Below are 18,876 nucleotides of genomic sequence, written 5' to 3' on the forward strand. Positions count from 1 at the left end.
GGAAGGAAGGAAGGAAGGAAGGAAGGAAGGAAGGAAGGAAGGAAGGAAGGAAGGAAGGAAGGAAGGAAGGAAGGAAGCAGCTGCCAGAAGTGGAGCTATTGTCTTAACCAACAAAAGATCAGGAACGCAGGACTATAATCCTAGCTACTCAGGAGATTGAGATCTGAGGATCATGGTTCAAAGCCAGCCTGGGTAGGAAAGTCCCCATGAGACTCCTCTCTCCAATTAACCACCAGAAAACCAGAAGTGGCACTATGGAACAAAAAAGCTCAGGGACAGTGTACAGGCCCTGAGTTCAAGCCACAGGAGTAGCATAAAAGACAAAAAAGAAAATCAAAACAAAAAGAGGCACATAAACAAACACGCTAAAGACTAAATATCTGTTTGAGAAATAGCAAGGCTTCAAACTTAACATCTTTTCCAGTGAGATAGATTGAATACTTAATTGCTTTTGTATTCATTAAAGAACAATATCTTTCAGATTTCACATGTCATTATCATGTATCTTCTCTAATTTCTGATTTTACCAGTTGACAGCATCCTATGTATAATGAAATATCCCAGAGTAAATAGAAAATCTGCTCAATGAAAGAGATGCTTAGGTTGAGTTAGCTACAGTTGTGTTGAATTCTGGGTAATAGGATGTTTGGTTATTGTAATGTTTATTAACTATAAATGGATGTTTGGGTTCAATTAATTGCTTTGAACAATAAATGGATAATTTGGTAGCTTTGTTTTTCTGAGCCCAAGTGAAAGCTAAACTAGTAGTAACCCTTTTGAAAAACAGAGCGCTCTCTCTCTCTCTCTCTCTCTCTCTCTCTCCTTATATTTTGTCAGTTTAAAGAGCTAGACCTTTGTAAATGATATGGGAAACTGAGGAAAGCTTGCCTGCAGAGTAGACAAGCCTGGAACAGTTCTTGCAGCTTTGTGTCTCTGATCTCTCTTATAAAGTTATCTTCCTCATCTGACTTTACCCATTTCCCCTTCTACTTCAAGGTACTGCCGAAAGATAAACATTCAACAACGTTAGATAATGAACTTCACTGGCTTTTGGTTGCCATCATTAAATCAACAGCATGTAATAAATATACAGAGATGCCACACTGCTCATGGCAGAACAATTCATTTTTAAGGCAGCTTAGGCAGAAACAAGGAAATAATTGAAACTGCAGACTGGTCGCTTCCCATTGCTTGCCTTGTAGGGTTAAATCAGAGAGGACTTCTTTATCATGACCTGTTTGGGGATTTCACAGTCTTCTCTCTTCTGATTTTTTCAGAAAGTCTGGTAAACAACTTGGTTTGGGTTTGGCGATGTGGAACTTCAGCATGAATGACAGCATGAATGGTTTGGTCTATGGGAGCCTAGTTCAGGAACTCAGTCCAGATCAGTGGCTTCCATTACTTTTCTATTTAACATGAATAAAGACTTTCTTGGCTTAGAAACTTCAGGATTCCATACGAACATATTTTTTTTTCTTCTTCTTCTTCTTTTTTTTTTTGCTTATGTGGTGCTGAGGAATCAAACCCAGGGCCTCAGGCATGCAAGGCAAGCACTCTACCACTGAGCCACCTTCCCAGCATATGAACATATTTTTGCCCCACTGAAAATAGGATTCTGATTTGGCAGATTAAAAGAAAGGCTCTGAAATCTGCCTTTATATGAACTCTGAGGAGATTCTGATGCTAGAGTCTTCGAATCACCCTTTGAGAAAGCCCCAGCTAATATACTCATATGTGATACTTCTTTTAGCTCATCACAGGTAACTAGCTTTAGCTAGTCTGTGTTAACTAACATAGGTATTTTGAACTTGTTCTTTCAGATCTCTGAACAGAATTAAACGCACAAACAAATTTTTGCCAACTTGGTTGGTGGCAGTACTGTGGTTTGAACTCAGGGCGTGGATGCTGTCCCTTAGCTTTTTCTCTCAAGGCTGGCTCTCTACCTTTTGAGTCTCAGCTTCACTTCCAGCTTTTTAGTGGCTAATTAGAGATAAGAGTCTCACAGATGTTCCTGCCTGGGCTGGCTTCAAACTATGATCCTCATATCTCAACTTCCTGAGTAGCTAGGATTACAGGCGTGAGCCGCCTAGAGTCTGGCTTAAGTCTTTCCATAATACAAGTGCAATATTGCTTACTAAGATCGACATTGGACAGTCTTTTGGATACTGACTTTGATTAAAATTTTTGTTTGCATTTATATTTTTATGCTAATTACACATGTACAGTTAACAGTCTTTCTCATTGTTTCTCATTGCTTCAGTTAAGCTATCAAAATTTTAACTAAGCAATTTCTGAATAAAATAGATCAAATTTTAAAAGAGAAAATAAATTTAGAAATCTGTAAATTTATCAGAGACCAAGTATATTCACCTGAACTTTCTTTTTTTTAAAAAAATGCACAAAATACTTTTAACTTTACAAGTGAAAATCCTACATTGGCTTTTTATTTGAACTTAACCTTCAGATAACAAAAAAGTAAGAGATCGTGATTATCGTAAGTATTGCTTGTAGAAATCTTTGCAAACTCAGCATGATAGATGATTACAGGATTAAGAATCAGGAAAATCAAGTTATATTCCTGCAAATCTGTTTTACAGCAAATCTGCTTTACTCCTTCGGCTTTTCTTAATCTATGAAATAGAAGTATTAAGGTTGATATTCTCTGGTAACTCCCCTTCTTATGTTTTATTTTCTTTACTTATTCTTGCTGTATTGGTGTGGGGGGGGTTGGGGTTCAACACCCAGGGCCTTGTACATGCTAGTCAAGCACTCTATCACTGAGCTACATCCCCAAGTCCTTGCTAGCCTCCGTCTGTGCCTAGTCCCACTCTTCTACTCTAGACAGGTCTCATTATGGAGCCTATGCTAGCCTTGAACTAGATACCCTGATCTCTCAAACCTTCTGAGGCTTGGATTACAGGCATGTTAATTGGAGATAAGAGTTTCATGGACTTTTTGACCAGGCTGGCTTTGAACTGTGAGCCTCAGATCTCAGCCTCCTCAGTAACTAGGATTACAAGCGTGAGCCACCAGCACCTGGCATGTATCTTTGTTCCATATTTTTCATTGATGAACTTCTCAGGCTAGTCATGTTCTTGACTCCCATTTATAGTATCAGTAACACCAAGCCCATGCCTTTAGCAGTAGTGGAGTACAACAAATGCCCAATATACCTGCCCACCTTGTGTTCCCCTAACTGGGGTGTTTAGGTTTTCTATCTCCAGTCAGCTTGCTCACTTGCTGCTTCATTTATTTATCTTGCCAGTCCTGGGGCTTGAACTCGGGGCCTGAAGCACTGTCCCTGAGCTTCTTTTGCTCAAGGCTAGCACTCTACCACTTGAGCCACAATGCCACTTCCTTTTTTTCCCATTTATGTGGTACTGAGGAATCAAACCCTTGGCTTCGAGCATGGTAGGCAAGCACTCTACCACTAAGCCCAGTCCTCTAGTCAGCTTTAAAGATGGAACTCAAATAAAATGTCAGCCTGGGCTAGCTCTTCCACTCTCCCTTGCTGCTGCTGATTTTAATGATACCTAATAATAACCATCACTCTTCAGTGACAGACATAGGCCCAGAGCAGTTGCTATTCTCTTCTCTGTGGCTGTGATGATAATGTGACCTGAATTCAGGCACTATGAAAGGTCATTTTAGGAAATGGCCAAACCCAGAAGATTAATTAATCTTCTGCTGATCTTTAGATCTTTAGCTTCAAACTAGGCCAAAGCAAGCGCTCTGGATGCCGCTGCTGGCCTCAGCTGACACCGCTTCTCAGAGCCACACACAGCGGCTAATTACCTTTGAGATCAACTAAAGCTCCTAATCATGGAGGTTAGCCTTTGCAGCCAGTGGCCCTTCAATGGCTGTCTGATGGACCTGCCACCCTCCTGAGATTTCTGTGGACTCCACCCTGCCCAGTTCTGAAGCAGAATATATGGCATTATCTAGCCAGCTGGACCCCAGCACATCTTTCTCTTCTGCCACAAATGATATCATCTCATCCACAAGGCCTGGCCAGTCTCTTTCATCCAAATACATTCTCTCTAATCATTCTCAAAAACTAAATATTTGCCATCACCAGCATTTAGCACCTAGCAATAATAATAAACAAAAATAAAATGTTGCTTTATGAAGCATTCACAAGATCACATTTAATTTTCTTAACAATCTCTTGGGCTATGCAGAACAATTATTTTCCATTATACAGATGAGGAAATGCTTCTGAGGGAAAGGACAACACAGGCAGCAAGAGATTAAGACTGAGACTAAAGCTCAAGCCTTTTGATTGCTGGATTCATCTCCTTATTGAATGTATATGGGGTATGTGTGCATGTATGTACATGTACTTGTGTACATGCAGATTTAATGTGTGTATATATTTATATTTAATATATAATTAAATAAATATATACACACATATCTATATTTAACATGTACACAATTTATTTGTGTGTATAATATTTAATATATACAAAATAAATATAAATATATTTAATATGTGTACATGTAGCATTCCTATGAGCTTTTTGGAATTTGTATAAAATCCAGTTATAATTTGGCTTTGTGTGTTAATTATCTTTCTCTTTAGTGAATTCTTAATAGAATGGAATCGACTGCTTCAACTTCTTCCAAAAAAAAAAGTTCCCAAAATATTCAGAATAGAAGTTTATTCTTCTGTCTTAATAAATATGCAAGAGAGAAAATACAAGAATGGCCATTCTATGTTACTGTAATCATAAGTACAATTTTTTAAAATCCACTTAGACAGAACATAACTTGTTGATATTCTTCTCCATCTTTGCCCCTTTAAAAATAAGGGGCTGACTTTCTTTCACTCTATTGAAAGTATATTCCTTTCTTCATAAACTTGCCTATTATTTTAAATAAAAAAAGTAAAATCAGCCAATCCAAATCCACAAACTAAAGACTTGTATAAGCCATCAAACCGTCTTCTTTGAAAAGCTCTGTGGCTTTTTATTTAGCAGCATCAGTGCATTGACCGGTCTTCCTGGGGCTGTTCTTTATTGCACACTATGAATAGATCTCCAGGCTTTTAAGTCTACTTTTCCGTAGCTTTTCCCTGAAGATCTTTGCAACTAATCAGTATATCTGAGTTCTTCTTCCACTTGTTCTAAGAGCTCAAAGAAGAGCTAGAAATAATAGACTAAGTCACATGGACTGCTGCATAGAAACTAGAAAAACACCACAGGATGAATGGCCCTTCGAGAGGAACAATGCACTTAACCATATGAGAAATCCCACTTGACAACAAAGCAGCCTGCAAACAACTTACTGGAATCAGCGTCTCTAAACTACTTGACCTTGAAAGGGCTTCTCCCCAAATCGTTTTATTAAATCCTGTAGAAGTAGAGATTTATAGAACATGTTGGATAAATAAAAGTTTAGGCATATCTCGAGGAGAAATATGTTTTTGAATGTTTTTGTGTATGTTTGTACTTGTATTTTATAACAAAAATAAAACCAACGAAGTTATCTTTTGTCATACTCTCATTGAAGTTGCTTTAGTACTGATGCCTTAAAAACCCCCAAGTACTTCTTGCCAAATGAACTGGAGTTATGAGAATAACATGCAGCAAGGAACTACCCAGCCTCTACAGAAGTATATCTTTACATTTGGAGGGTAGCAGACCCATTGAGGATATGATGAAAGTTATCTATCAACAAAAGGAAAACAAGCTGGGCACCAATGGCTCATGCCTGTAATCCTAGCTATTCAGGAGGCTGAGATCTGAGAATTGCGATTTGAAGCCAGAAAACTCCATGAGATTCTTATCTCTAATTAACCCATAAAAGCCACATATAGAGCTGTGGTTCAAGTGGTAGAGTATTGGCCTTGAGTGAAAAAGCTAAGGGACAGTGCCCAGGCCTTGAGTTCAAGCCACAGTGCCAGGACCCCGCTCACCCCCCCCAACCCACCCCCACACACCACGTACACACAGTATTTTTCTTCCCTTGCAATTGCTAAGCTTCTGGCTTGAACAAGTAGACAATCTAAGCATCAAGTATACAAGTAATGCCTATATGCCAGACCCTATTGGAGGCACAAAGTGACTCACCAGAGTCCCGAGCACCACCGTCCATGCTGGGCTGTACAAAGGGATGCACTACTTGAAGTTCAGTGGGTGCTTCAATGGATGCGTTGAAGTTCATTCTAACCATATCCTTCCCAGTGTGTTTGTTGGCTATCCAGATTGTCTCCCTTTTCAGTGTTGAGTAGAAGATACGGTCACCAAAAAGGGACATAGCCAACAAATGGTGCCTGAAAACAGTCAGAAGAGGAATCAAGAATGGCTGACATTAGTTCCTTGGATTATTAAAGTTTCACTTTATTTTCTCTTTTGTTTTTTGAACTCAGGGCCTGAGCGCTGTTCCTGAGCTCTTTTGCTCAAAGCTAATACCATAGTTCCATTTCTGGTTTTCTGGTGGTTCATTGGAGTAAGAGTCTCACAAAGTTTCCTGACCAGGCTAGCTTTGAATGGTGATCCTCAGATCCCATCCTCCTGAGTAGCTAGGATTGCAGGTGTGAGCCACCAGTGCCTGGCCTTGTCTAGATTTGACTTTTCAAATTTTTTTTATCATTGGAACTTAGGAAAGTATATTAAATTTATTTATTTCTTTATAGTGTGAAATCACAGAATATAGGTTTTTTGTTTTTTGGGTTTTTTTTCTGGTCAGTTATGGGGCTTGAACTCATGGCCTGGGTGCTGTCCTTGAACCTTTTTGAGTGCAAGGCTAGTGCTCTACCACTTGAGCCATAACACCATTTTGGTTTTTTGAGTAGTTAATTGGAGAGAAAAGTCTCACCAGGACTTTTCTGCCCTGGCTGGCTTTGAAATGTGATGCTCGGATCTCAGCCTCCTGAGTAGCTAGGATTTACAGGCATGAGGCACCAGTGCCTGCAGAATATAGTTTTTAGTTCGAGATCCCTTTACATTCTTCTGTGCTGGTGGCTCATAATCCCAGCTATTTGGGAGACTGAGCTGTAAGGACTGGAATTCAAAATTAGCCAAGGCAGAAAATTCTGCAAGATCCCATTTCCAATTAACAAACAAAATTCTGGACTGGAGGCATGGCCCAAGCGATGCAGCACCAGCTGTAACTTGAGACACTGTAGCAAAGGAAGGAAGGAAGGAAGGAAGGAAGGAAGGAAGGAAGGAAGGAAGGAAGGAAGGAAGGAAGGAAGGAAGAAGGAAGGAAGGAAGGAAGAGAGGGAGGGGAAGGAGGTCAGGTCTGGCTGGCACCATATTGGTGGATGGTAGGATCTGGCATCTTCATGATGGAGGAAGGAAACTCCCCCAGCCATCACCTGCCCCCCAGGTGATGGGTGTGCCCCAATCCCTGGAGACAAGGGTGGACACTTGGCTGGTAAGTTACTGAATCTGTCAGTTCAGTGCCTGTGACTGGGTATTTCCTGTGGAGCTGCCCCCTGTTTGAACCCTATTTAGGCCTGGACCAGCCCAGATGCCCGTAAGCCATACCATATGTGTCTCTGTGATCATGTCTCCTGGCTCCTAGCTCATCTCCGGTCATCATGGCATCCCAATTCAGCTCTCCACAGGAGTTGAATTGGTTTGTTGGTATTGTTTTTGTTCTTTCTTTCTCTCTAGCTGTTTCCTAGCTGTGTTAAGTGTATTTGGGGGCTCCAGGCCTTTGTAACAACTGGCTGCCTGCAGCCTGTTAACTGTATAATAAAGACTCCAATATTCTATCTTCCAAAATGTGGCTTCTGGAATAATTACACCTTACAACAGAAGGAAGGAAGGAAGGAAAGAATGAAGGAAGGAAAGAAGGAGGGAGGGAGGGAGGGAGGGAGAGAAAGAATAGGATACAAGTAACTTCTGATTTTGTTAGTAGCTAGACAACACAGCAAGTCAAATGCAAGACGTTTCACAGAATACATGACAAAATGATTCCCAAAAGAATAGCATTGCCAATATGCAAGAGCTTACTTTTTTTTGTTTTTTTGTCTTTTTCTTTTTTGGTACTGGGGATCGAACCCAGGACGTTGCACTTGCTAGGCAAGCGCTTTGTCACTGAGCTACATCCCAGCCCAAGAGCTTACTTTTTTAAATAAGTTTTTTATTGTGAAAATACCATACAGAGGGGTAACAATGACAAGAGAAAGGTAATGAGTACATTTCATATCAAGCATTGTTGCCTCCTTTGTTTTCCCCCTACCATCCCTTCCCTCCCATCTCCACGACTACACTCCCTCCCCCAGCCCCCGCCAAAGTTGTAAAGTTTGTTTTTCAATATAACGTTTTGTATATCTCATTGTTGCAATGGGTCCACCTGTATCCCTATTTAAACAATTTGGTTTTTCCCTTCCCCTCCTCAAATTATACCAACATCAGATACAGTGAAAACAGAGGTTATACCCTGGGGGGAGGGACACACAAAGCAACACAAAAATCACCCTATAAATACATTAGCAACAATAGCAAGAAAGAAAAAACCACTTGTGTCCTATCTTGGGGTTCATTTTGCCTAACATGATCTGATCTGACCGTTTCTGCTTGTCTCAGACATATACTAGTTATTGCAAATAAGGGAAACCACGGGACCTATATTTCTTTGGGCCTGGCTATGCCAGTTACTCTCCTAATTAGTTTTACTTGCATTTATCTACTTAATCTTCACAATGATACTAAGAAGCAGGAATTATTATTCCCACATGAAGGAAACCTAAAAATGAGAAAAGTTACCAACCATAATGTGGCAAATCTGTTACAGAAAACCACAGATAAGAAAGTTACATAAACTACCCAAAGTCATCATCCAATAATTGGGTAAATCTGTTTTGGACCCTCTCCTCCAAAAAAAAATCCATGTGCTAAACTACTACAGCAGTTTAGTGAACAAAAGAAACAATTCATTACATAAACTTTGAGTGACCATTGTTATGCCATGAGCCAAACTTACCTTGTTTGCTGTGTAAGAAGATGGATTGAGCCTCCGTCATAATCACAGGACCAAATATGAGAACTACTGCCTTCTCTCTTTCTCTGAATCCAAAAGATCCGTTTCTCCAGCACATCTAACGACAAGGCTGTTATTTTCCCTGGTGTCTGTAACAGGGTCTTCACTTCCACACAGCCCAAATCTGCTCTGTGAAGGCTACCAGCTACCTCTGAAGACCAAAATATAAACCTGGGCAAACACATCACATAAACCCATAATTTTGAACAGATGCCACCCAAAGGTAGACTCACTATTTCATCAGACTGACTCATGCACAAGATCAGTTCAACTATTCTAAATGAGAACTGCATTCAACATGCACATATTGCCTGTTATGGAAACACCATGAGATTGGTGAGATTCCTGTGAGAGAGAATTCTGCTCTCTAGCAGAAAACTAGGAGCGTTTGTAGAGTTCAAAATCCAGGCAATTGCCCCACTGGAAATGGTGTTTGTGTATTTGTGTTGGAACAGAGGGCCTTGGTGTGAGAGAGAAGGTCCTTTCCTTTAAAGTGTTATGATTCCAGGAATCTTAATTAACTCTAAAATATATTTTATCATCTGAAAACAGCAGACTTTACCTTTTTACTGGATCAACTGCTATGTCTGCAGGATAATGTGAGGTGTTTACAAGTACTCGAGAATTGTTTCCTTCCATATCTGTTACTCTGATGATTCCTTCCTGTTGACTGAACCAGATCAATTCCTCATTTATCCAATTGATTGCCATTCCTGAAACATTTTTCTCGATATGGCACACTACCTGAAAAAAAAACATTTCAGAACTATTATGAATGTTTCCTGACTTATAACAAAATTGTTCTTGTCATTGTAAATTTAAAAGTCTATTCTTCTAAGTCCTTGTCATTTTTACGAATTTCCCCAAATCATTTAAGTGATAACATAGTGACAGATAAAGTACCTCTATTTCAATGTTGGCAAAAATATTTCCACCCCCACCCATGTAAAGGCCTCCAGGCATTCTATTTATATCGTGGCTTTGGAACTGAAAATGTTCCCATAATGACTCAATTAAGCAATCAACCATAACGTATTAATAAATTTAACTATAATAACTGCTTAAAGACAGTTTATTTAGTTCCACTTGTTAGTGTAATCTTTCAGATTACATTATCTGAACCCAATCCCAACCTTTGCCAAACTCTAGCAAGACTTCCTTGGAGTCTGAGCATAGAACTTGGAAGTGGAAATTTCCTTGGTGGTGCCCCAGTTTTCTTCTGCTCCCTCCTCCTCCATCAGACCCCTCCACTCCTACAGATCTTAGAGAACACAAGACCATGATCAGAGATACAGGGCTTCTCTTTACATGCCTAAGGCTCTGTCATGATGGAAATAACTAGAGGCCTCTCAATCTTGGATGGCTGTTGTGAACAGCTCAGGCAGTACTCATGGGGCTGGAGGGTCAAGCCCTGATTTGTATCCATGACAACCTTCATGTACAGAGAGTCTCAGTTCTTTGCGGGATGACTCTGAACTTAGGCTTAGTCAGAGATAGCACAGTTCCAGGCCCTAGGCTAGTCAACATCTCAAAGTAATTCAGCCAATCCATTTTAACAATTGCCAATAGACTTATATATCCACTCTCACAGGTAAATAATTGGCATTTTCAAGTTTTCCTTTGTAGACAAGATTTTAAGATAAAAGAATATAATGGTAGAATTTCAGTATAAAGCCAATCCATTCCTAACTCCTTGACATAAATTCAAAACAGTTTCTTTTCTTTCTTTCTTTTTTTCTTGTTCTATGACATAAAGCCTCTTGATTCTTAGACTCAAGATTTTGAAACTGTGCTACTAAATGGCTGGAGAATAATGAGTAGCCATATTGTCAAATGTGAGATTAGCAAGTATTAGGGATGTGATCAAATGTATTAGTACCTAATTGAAGGTTTTAAGAATAATGATAGGAAGAAAGGTTTGGTTTTATTTTTTTTAAGTGATAATTCTGTGTTAGGAATAAACACAAAGTCCCCTAATCATCTGCTCCCTGTAATCCAGCTCCAAAGTACTGAGAGATTCCTCATGGGACTCATTTAAGGATTCTACTAATTGAAAAGAAAGATTATAGGTCTTCTGTATGTGTTTGAAGTAAAATACTTTATATCTGCCCTCTATTTCATTTTGATTCCCTTAGTACAAACTACTTGAGGATAAAAAAGAAAAAAAAGTTCTTCCTAAATGTTATATAATTTTTTTCCCTAAATGATAAAGATTTTTATACAGATCAAACAAGGTTTTTCAATCTCAGCACTATTGGTACTTTGAGCTGAGTAGTTCTTCATCTGGGGTTACTCTGCATTTTGGAAGGTGCTTAACAACACTCTTGTCTTTATCCACAGATGTCCTTACTGCCTCCCTTGTCCTATGTCACTGGTTGTGACAACTATAAATGTTTCCAGATGTTTTCAAATGTCCTCTGAAGGCAAAATTGCTTAAGATATTCATGCACTAGGCGCTGGTGGCTCAGGTGTAAAATCCTAAGCTACTAAGGAAGCTGAGATCTGAGGATCCTGGTTCAAAGCTAGCCTGGAGAAGGAAAATCTGTGAGACTCTTATCTCCAGTTAGCTAACAAAAAGTTAGAAGTAGAGCCTTGGCTCAAGTGGTAGAGTACTAGCTTTGAGCATAGCTCAGGCACAGTGCCCAGGCCCTGAGTTCAAGCCCCAGGACCCATTAATCTGTTTTAATCATAACTAAGATAACAACTTTCATTATTTCCAAAATTAAGTTGATGCTCTCATATTCACCTTTGGGAGGCCTCCTAAATACCAGTTTGTGAGCTTAGTTAATCATATAATTCCACAGATGCAAATTAAATGCCTACGTTTGATAGAGACACACATTTGGAACATAATCTGTACAGAGAATTCAATATTCTGCATTTGTCAGCCTATATATAAATTCCTCAAAGACCAGGGGTAGTGGTATTTTACCTCCTGCCTCGACCCATTCATAAAAACTCTTTGCAAGAGTTGTCTTTCTAAATCCACCCAATAGATTCTTTCCTTCTGGTAGTGAAAATCCATGATCACGGAGGTGCCAGCATCCACCACCAACTGCTTGTGATTCGTTCCTTCCGGATCAATCCTAAAGATGCCATTTCCATGGGAGAAAATCAAGAAAGGCGCAGAACCTGAGCGGCAAGAAAGAAGCAAACTGTTTTATTTTCATTGATATTTCATCTGATGCAGACGAAATACTTCTTCATGACAACCATCACAACAGAACTAATATTTCCTTCCTGGTCTTGTTTCTTTTTTGAATAAAAGCTTTTTTATAGGAAATATAGAGTTCCTATGGATATGAAAATTAATTTTGTAAAGCAACTTCTTGATCAATTCATCCCAAGAAATGAGGATTGCCAAATCATGAAAAATGAACTAGTTCATGCCATTTAATTATCATCTATAAAATGCCTTATGTCCAGAAAAAAAACAAGTAATTTATTCTATTGTGGAACAAGCCCATATGAATGTCAATTTGAATCATGCAGGTTGAAAATAAAAATGACAAGGAAAGCATTATCTTGGAAACAGACCTCCTCTCCTCCAGTTTCACTTATGACTAGAGCAACTGCTTTCATGTCATAGAATATGGTTAAAAAAAAAACCTAGTGGCACTCTTATATGGTAGCAGGGGTGGGGGAAAAACAAATGAAATACTGTCTTCCAAGAGTTTGGAAATACTTTGACTGGGTTAGCATTATCACCTAAACTTCAGGATACTCAGCTAAATTTGGATTGCATATACAAATAAAATAGTTCCAGCCTCAAATTCTGATGTCTAAAATGCTCCAAAAAGAGTCAATGCCCTTTCTAGCTCTTTCCTCTCTTGAGGTGGTTTGTCAAATGTCAGGACATCATCACTTCACAACTGTGTAATTGACTCTAATTCCACTTTCTTCAAGATTCTCTTCATTTCCTTCCATTGTCAGTATCATTTTCTGTAAACCAGGCTAAGTATTTATAGGTATGAAATATGATATGATTTAAAGCAAAATGAAACAGTTGAGAATTAAGATTGACAAAATTATCATTATTCTGTACTGACCTGGAAATGTTACATAAGTTAGTATCTTTCCAGAGCTGCTGAGAACAAGGTACACAGAGGGTATGGTATAGTATGTGTATTTGATTGCATGTATTTGGACAGTAAAAGCTTTCTCACATCAAAACCAGGGTTATTTACTTGGGGAGTTCAATAAGGAGGAAGTACATAGATGATCAAACATGATTTCTAAGGAACACAAACTAAAGGCACCAAAGAGGTTATAAAAAATCCATTGAAACCTCTGACTTCTCAACCTCATCTATTACTAGGGAATCTTCAGGACTTAGAGAAGCATCCAGGAGGTTTGGAGCATACCGAAGATATTCTTTAGTGAGTACAAAGAACAGAGAGGTCTCCATTGCACTGGAGACGGATGACAAGAAGCAAGCGTTGAGTGACATGAGCTGCAGAACCAACGTTTCACAAGTACCTCTGGATCCTCTCTGAAGCTGTAGAACTGGCCTTGACAGGTCAGTAAGAACTGCTAATGATGGCCTCATGAGGACTTGGGAGCAAAGGCTCATGGGAGATAGCTGCCATATAAATGAAATCACTAGATTACCAAGAAAGATGACAGACACCACTGTCTTCCCATACCATGCTCTATATTTGAAAACAGACTGATGGGTCACAAGATGAAGACTGTGTAAAGCGAACGTTTGGCCATCCAAAGTTCAGTGATATTATGAAAAAAAGAGCACAGCTCTGAACTGAGCGGCTGTCTCTGATAGAGCCTGTGGCCTCTTTTCCCACTACACCTCTCACCTGGTCAGACCAGAGCCCAGCCATTCATTACCCTTTTAGGCAGTGATTATAGTTCCAGTTTTATAAATTGCGGGAAATTTTATTTCATGCCGAAATACCATCTCATCTCCTTTTTCAAAAATCAATTCTGGTGTTTAAAAAAGCCAACATTTACATTTTGGGACAATACCAGCTTTCTTCTCAGCTTATTCAAAGTAATGCTGGGCACTGGTAGCACATACTTGTAATCCAAGCTACTATTCAAGAGCCTGAGATCTGAGGATCAAGGTTTAAAGCCAGCCTGCACAGAAAAGTCTGTGAAACTCTTATCTCTAAGCAAGAAACAGCCAGAAGTGAAGGTGTGACTCAAGTGGTATAGTGCTAGCCTTGAACAAAAGAACTAACAGAGGGTGTGTAGGCTCTGAGTTCAAGCCTCAATTCTGACACGTACACACACACACACACACACACACACACACACACACACAAATTCAAGATGGGTGACTCAGATATTCTCCACCCAGAAGGAGGATCCAGGAAATTCAAGTTTTCACTCAGGAAAGGACATTCTAGCACTTGACTTTCTTCACTTCCTGAAAAAATGTGAATGGAGATCATCACCCCAGACCCTAAGTCTTGGTTGAAATGTGATCTCCAGGCCTTGCTGTTCCCAACCATATCCCCCCATTCAGGGTTTCAGGCTCTCCAGGACAGTAACCCAGCTTAGAAGGTTCTGCAAAATTGGTCTTGGTTCTTTCTCAGCAGAATTTCTCAGTGGTTTAAGGTGCCTCGACATATTCTCACCATCCAGGGTCATGAGTGGTGAATAGTATCTCAACAATCGTTGTCTGTGGAGGATCAAATTGAATGAACAAATTCATTTATTTAATTGGATAACACTAGAAGGTAAGCACTCGAGTCACCTCCATTTTACAGGGGAAAAAGTGAAAATGTAGAGCAGTCATTTTCCACATAGGATAGAGCTGGGTCAGTATCCAAGCTATGTCCTTCTCAGCAGATCCTAGCTTCCAGTAGCAGGCCATTCTGCAGGCCCAAACTGAATGAACCAGGATTCCTCAGTCTTCAGTGTGTTGTACTACAGCTGTGTCAAAGAGGTCACTCCACTTAATGCTAAGCCTGTTTCCATAAGGCAAGATTTTCTACTTCCAGGTCCCAGGGGCTAATTATAAGACCCTTTAAAAAGATTCCTGTGACTATATCCCTTGGATAGCTTCATGCCTAATTCTACAATATATTGTTGAATTGTAAGGATGTATTCTTTGCCTTCCTTGCTCCTTTTCCTGACTCCTTTTTCCATCTTTGACACTAGAAGTATAATATCTTTCATTACCTGATTTCTTTCTTTGAAAAACAGCTCTCTCTTCCTCCTCCTCTTCCTCCTACTTCCCTTCTTTTCTCCCTCCCTCCTACCCCCTGTCTCTCTCTTGCCATTTTGGAGTTTGAACTCAAGGGATTCTCTCTTGCTCAGCTTTGGTGCTCATATCCAGTGCTCTATCACTACTTGAGTAATGACTCCAGTCCAGCTTTTTTCTGGTTAATTGGAAATGGAGTCTCATGGACTTTTCTGCCCTTGGTGGCTTTGAGCCATAGTTCACCAATCTAAGCTTCCTATGTAGCTATGATTATGGGCATGTGCCACCAATGCCTAGATTCTTTGTCATTCTTGTCCCCTCTAGAAGTCATGTAACAATGAGAACGTTTCTAAGATCTGTTTTCAATCAGTTCCCTTCATGTATAAATTTTTTGCATAACATCACTTTCTCACTCATCATTAGAAAGTCACTTTCAACTCAGTGGATCTGGGTGGTTTTTTTGAGTAGCAGATACTGTCATCTGTTATCTCAGAAAACAAAATGAGTATCTTGGATTGCAAGCCTGAGCCAATGGCGCCTGGCTAAATGACTGTTTTAATGTGTGGTCCTGTGGGTTGAATGGCATTTGATCACCACAGGAACAAAAAGAATGATGCTTCTCCCCTCTGCTGTAATGTAAGAAAACTTCAAGGAGCCTCTGACTTCTTATCAGTAAGCTTAGTAAATTTGGTCTGAAATAGCAGTTCTCTGAACACAGCTGAGATTACAGGCATGTGCCACAATATTAGTATTGTCTGCAGTCTTTAATTTCTTTGTAGAAAACTTTTAAGCCTCTTGTTGAAATTTTTAAAAGTTAGACTTAAGAAAAGCAAGTAATAAGGCAAACACAATGGGCATGTTCCTGTACTCTCAGCTTTTCAGAAGACTAAAGCAGGACAATAACTTGAGCTATGAGTTCAAGACCAGCCTCGCTAACATATTAAGATCCTACTTCAAAAAACAAAAATAAAAACAGAAAACCAAGTTGTGTGGCACATGCTTGTATCCTCAGTTACTAGGGCAGTAAAGGCAGGCACATGATGTGTTTGAGCAACCTAGGCACAAAAACAAAATAACAACAACACAAAAGAACTCTAATCACAACAGATGCTGGAGGGGATGTGGACAGAAGGGAACCTTACTGTATAAACTTGTTCAACCACTTTGGAAAGCAGTATGGAGGTTCCTCAAAAGACTCCACATAGAGCTCACCTTTGACTCAGCAATCCTACTTTTGGACATTTACCCAAACGATCACAAACAAGGCCTTACAGGCTACCAGCACAACTATGTTTATCACTGCATTATTTACCATAGCTAAGATATGGAACCAACCCAGATGCCCTTCAGTAGATGAATGGATCAAGAAAATGTGGTATGCATACACAATGAAATTCTATGCCTCCACCAGAAAGAATGGCATAACTCCATTTGTTAGGAAATGGAAAGACTCGGAAAAAATTATATTAAGTGAAGTAAGCCAGACCCAAAGAAACACAGGCCCCATGGTTTCCCTTATTTGCAATAACTAGTACATGTGTAGAACAAGCAGAAAAGGCCAAAATCTATATATATATGACCATATAAGATGATGTTAAGGGAAATGTATTTATAATGTACCATGTGATTTTTTTTGTTTTTTTGTATGTCCTCACCCCACAATAGTACCCCTGTTTTCACTGTATTTGATGTCGGTGTCCTGAATCTTGTATATATATTTCTCTAATTTGGGGAGGGGAAGGGAAAAAAACAAAATGCTGAAATAAGGATACAGGTTGACCCATTGTAACAGTGAGATGTACAAAACACTATGTTGAAATGAACTTTACAACTTCGGTGGGGAGGGATAGTTGGGGAGGGAAGGAATGGGAGAGGGAAAACAAAGGAGGAGGCAACAATGCTCAATAAGAAATGTACTCATAACCTTGCTCATGTAACTGTAACTCCTCTGTACAGTATTTTTGCAATTAAAAATGTACAAAAAATAAATAAAGGCCAGGGGTGTGACTCAAATGGTAGCTTGCTTGCCTAACATGGATGAGACTCTAGGTTCAATATTTAATAATAACAATAAAATAATACAACAACAATAATAATAAGCTTATAGAAATAAGAAACAACAACAACAAAGGTAGGCTTGCGGGGGAAGGGTATGTCTATAATCCTAGAACCCAGAAGGACTGTGCGTTCAAAGCCAGTCTGGGCTATACAGTGAGACCTTGTCTTAAATAAATAAACAAGCCAAAAAGAAAAGAAAGAGAAAGAAGGAAGGAGTTTATCAGGTAAGTTGCAGCCCAAAGCCCCAGAGCACCGCTGGCCCCCTTCACTCTGGAGTCCACTGTCCCCTCGAGATTCCATGTCACCTCATCAGCCTTAGCACAGAGTTAAGGTTGACTGAATCCTTGCCAACTTGATTCAAATGACTCCATCACATCATTTACATGAAAGGAAATCTCAGTTCCACTCTCAAAAGTGCTTCATCTCAGAGAGCTAGAGATCTAAAGAAACACAGAATTACATATACTTTAGTTGGTAGGAAGAAGCAATGCAATCATTACATAGGTGGGTTTCTGACACTCCATCTCAGGTGGAATCACATGCCAAGTAATTTTGTGCAATGACAGTCTGGGTCCTGGGTTGCTTCCTCTCCTCTGTGGCTAGAGAATCCTAAGGAGCCTTTCTACTTTCACCCTTACCAAGCCAGCTTCTACCCAGCCTGCATCATGGAGTCCAACAGGTTCCTAGATGGAGTCCTAAGCGTGGCATAAACTTCTTGGGAAATGCTGGTCTTCAAACCTCTACTCTCTGAAATGTCTCCTCCTCCCTGCTCCTCTAACAAGAAATACTAAGTCAATTGCCTGTCTTTGCAAGCTGTACAGTTTGTTAACTCTGTAAGGAAAGGGGGTTTTGTTTGTTTGTTTGCTTGCTTTTTTATTGGTTTTTGTGCCGGTCCTAGACTTGAACTCTGGGCCTGCGTGCTATCCCTGGGCCCTTTTTACTCAAAGTTAGAACTCTACCACAGGAGCCACAATGCCACTACTGGCTTTTTTCTGTGCTTAATTGGAGATAAAAGTCTCACAGACTTTCTTGCCTGGGCTAGCTTTGAACTGAGATTCTTAGATCTCAGCCACCTGAGTAACTAGTATTACGGGTGTGAGCCACTGGTGCCCAGCTAGGAAAGACTTTTTTTGATGGCAAAGAATTGGACATAGATCTTATTTGTAGCTACTTACTTTCTCTTTTTATTCCCTTCTATTTGCTAGGCTAAAAATGTAAATACTTTCATATAGATACTTTTTAGTGAGTGTTCCTAGACAAAGATAAAAATCAAAGAAAATGCAAGTAATGGAGCTCGTTTCCTGACTCAAATTCCATTGCACCTGTAATCTGGTACATCCTGAATTCTGAGTCTAATTTCTCTGTATAGTTATTAAAATAGAAAAAAAACTTGATGTAATGCTCTGAGTGTTGAAGGCAAATGTGATAAACAGAAAGAAAAGCTTTTTAGAAAAAAAAATAGGGGGCCGGGCGCTGGTGGCTCACGCCTGTAATCCTAGCTACTCAGGAGGCTGAGATCTGAGGATCTCGGTTCAAAGCCAGCCCAGGCAGGAGAGACTGTGAAACTCTTATCTCCAATAAACCACCAGAAAACCAGAAGTGGCGCTGTAGCTCAAGTGGTAGAGTGCTCGCCTTGAGCTGAAGAGCTGAGGGAC

General features: G+C 39.7%; 1 protein-coding gene across 1 annotated transcript in view; it reads right to left on the reverse strand.

Moving 5' to 3' along the window:
* The window catches only part of Egf (epidermal growth factor), a 66,436-nt gene that overhangs the window by 42,069 nt on the left and 5,491 nt on the right, over window positions 1–18,876 (reverse strand). The window contains exons 2-5 of the mRNA XM_013023787.1: window positions 11,930–12,129; window positions 9,560–9,741; window positions 8,941–9,168; window positions 6,075–6,277 (exon numbers count right to left, since the gene is read on the reverse strand). Coding sequence (XP_012879241.1) covers window positions 6,075–6,277; window positions 8,941–9,168; window positions 9,560–9,741; window positions 11,930–12,129 — 813 coding nt within the window. The remainder of the gene's footprint in view (window positions 1–6,074; window positions 6,278–8,940; window positions 9,169–9,559; window positions 9,742–11,929; window positions 12,130–18,876) is intronic.

The sequence above is a fragment of the Dipodomys ordii genome, unplaced genomic scaffold (genome assembly GCF_000151885.1).
Source record: "Dipodomys ordii isolate 6190 unplaced genomic scaffold, Dord_2.0 Scaffold70, whole genome shotgun sequence".
NCBI classification, from domain to species: Eukaryota; Metazoa; Chordata; class Mammalia; order Rodentia; family Heteromyidae; genus Dipodomys; species Dipodomys ordii.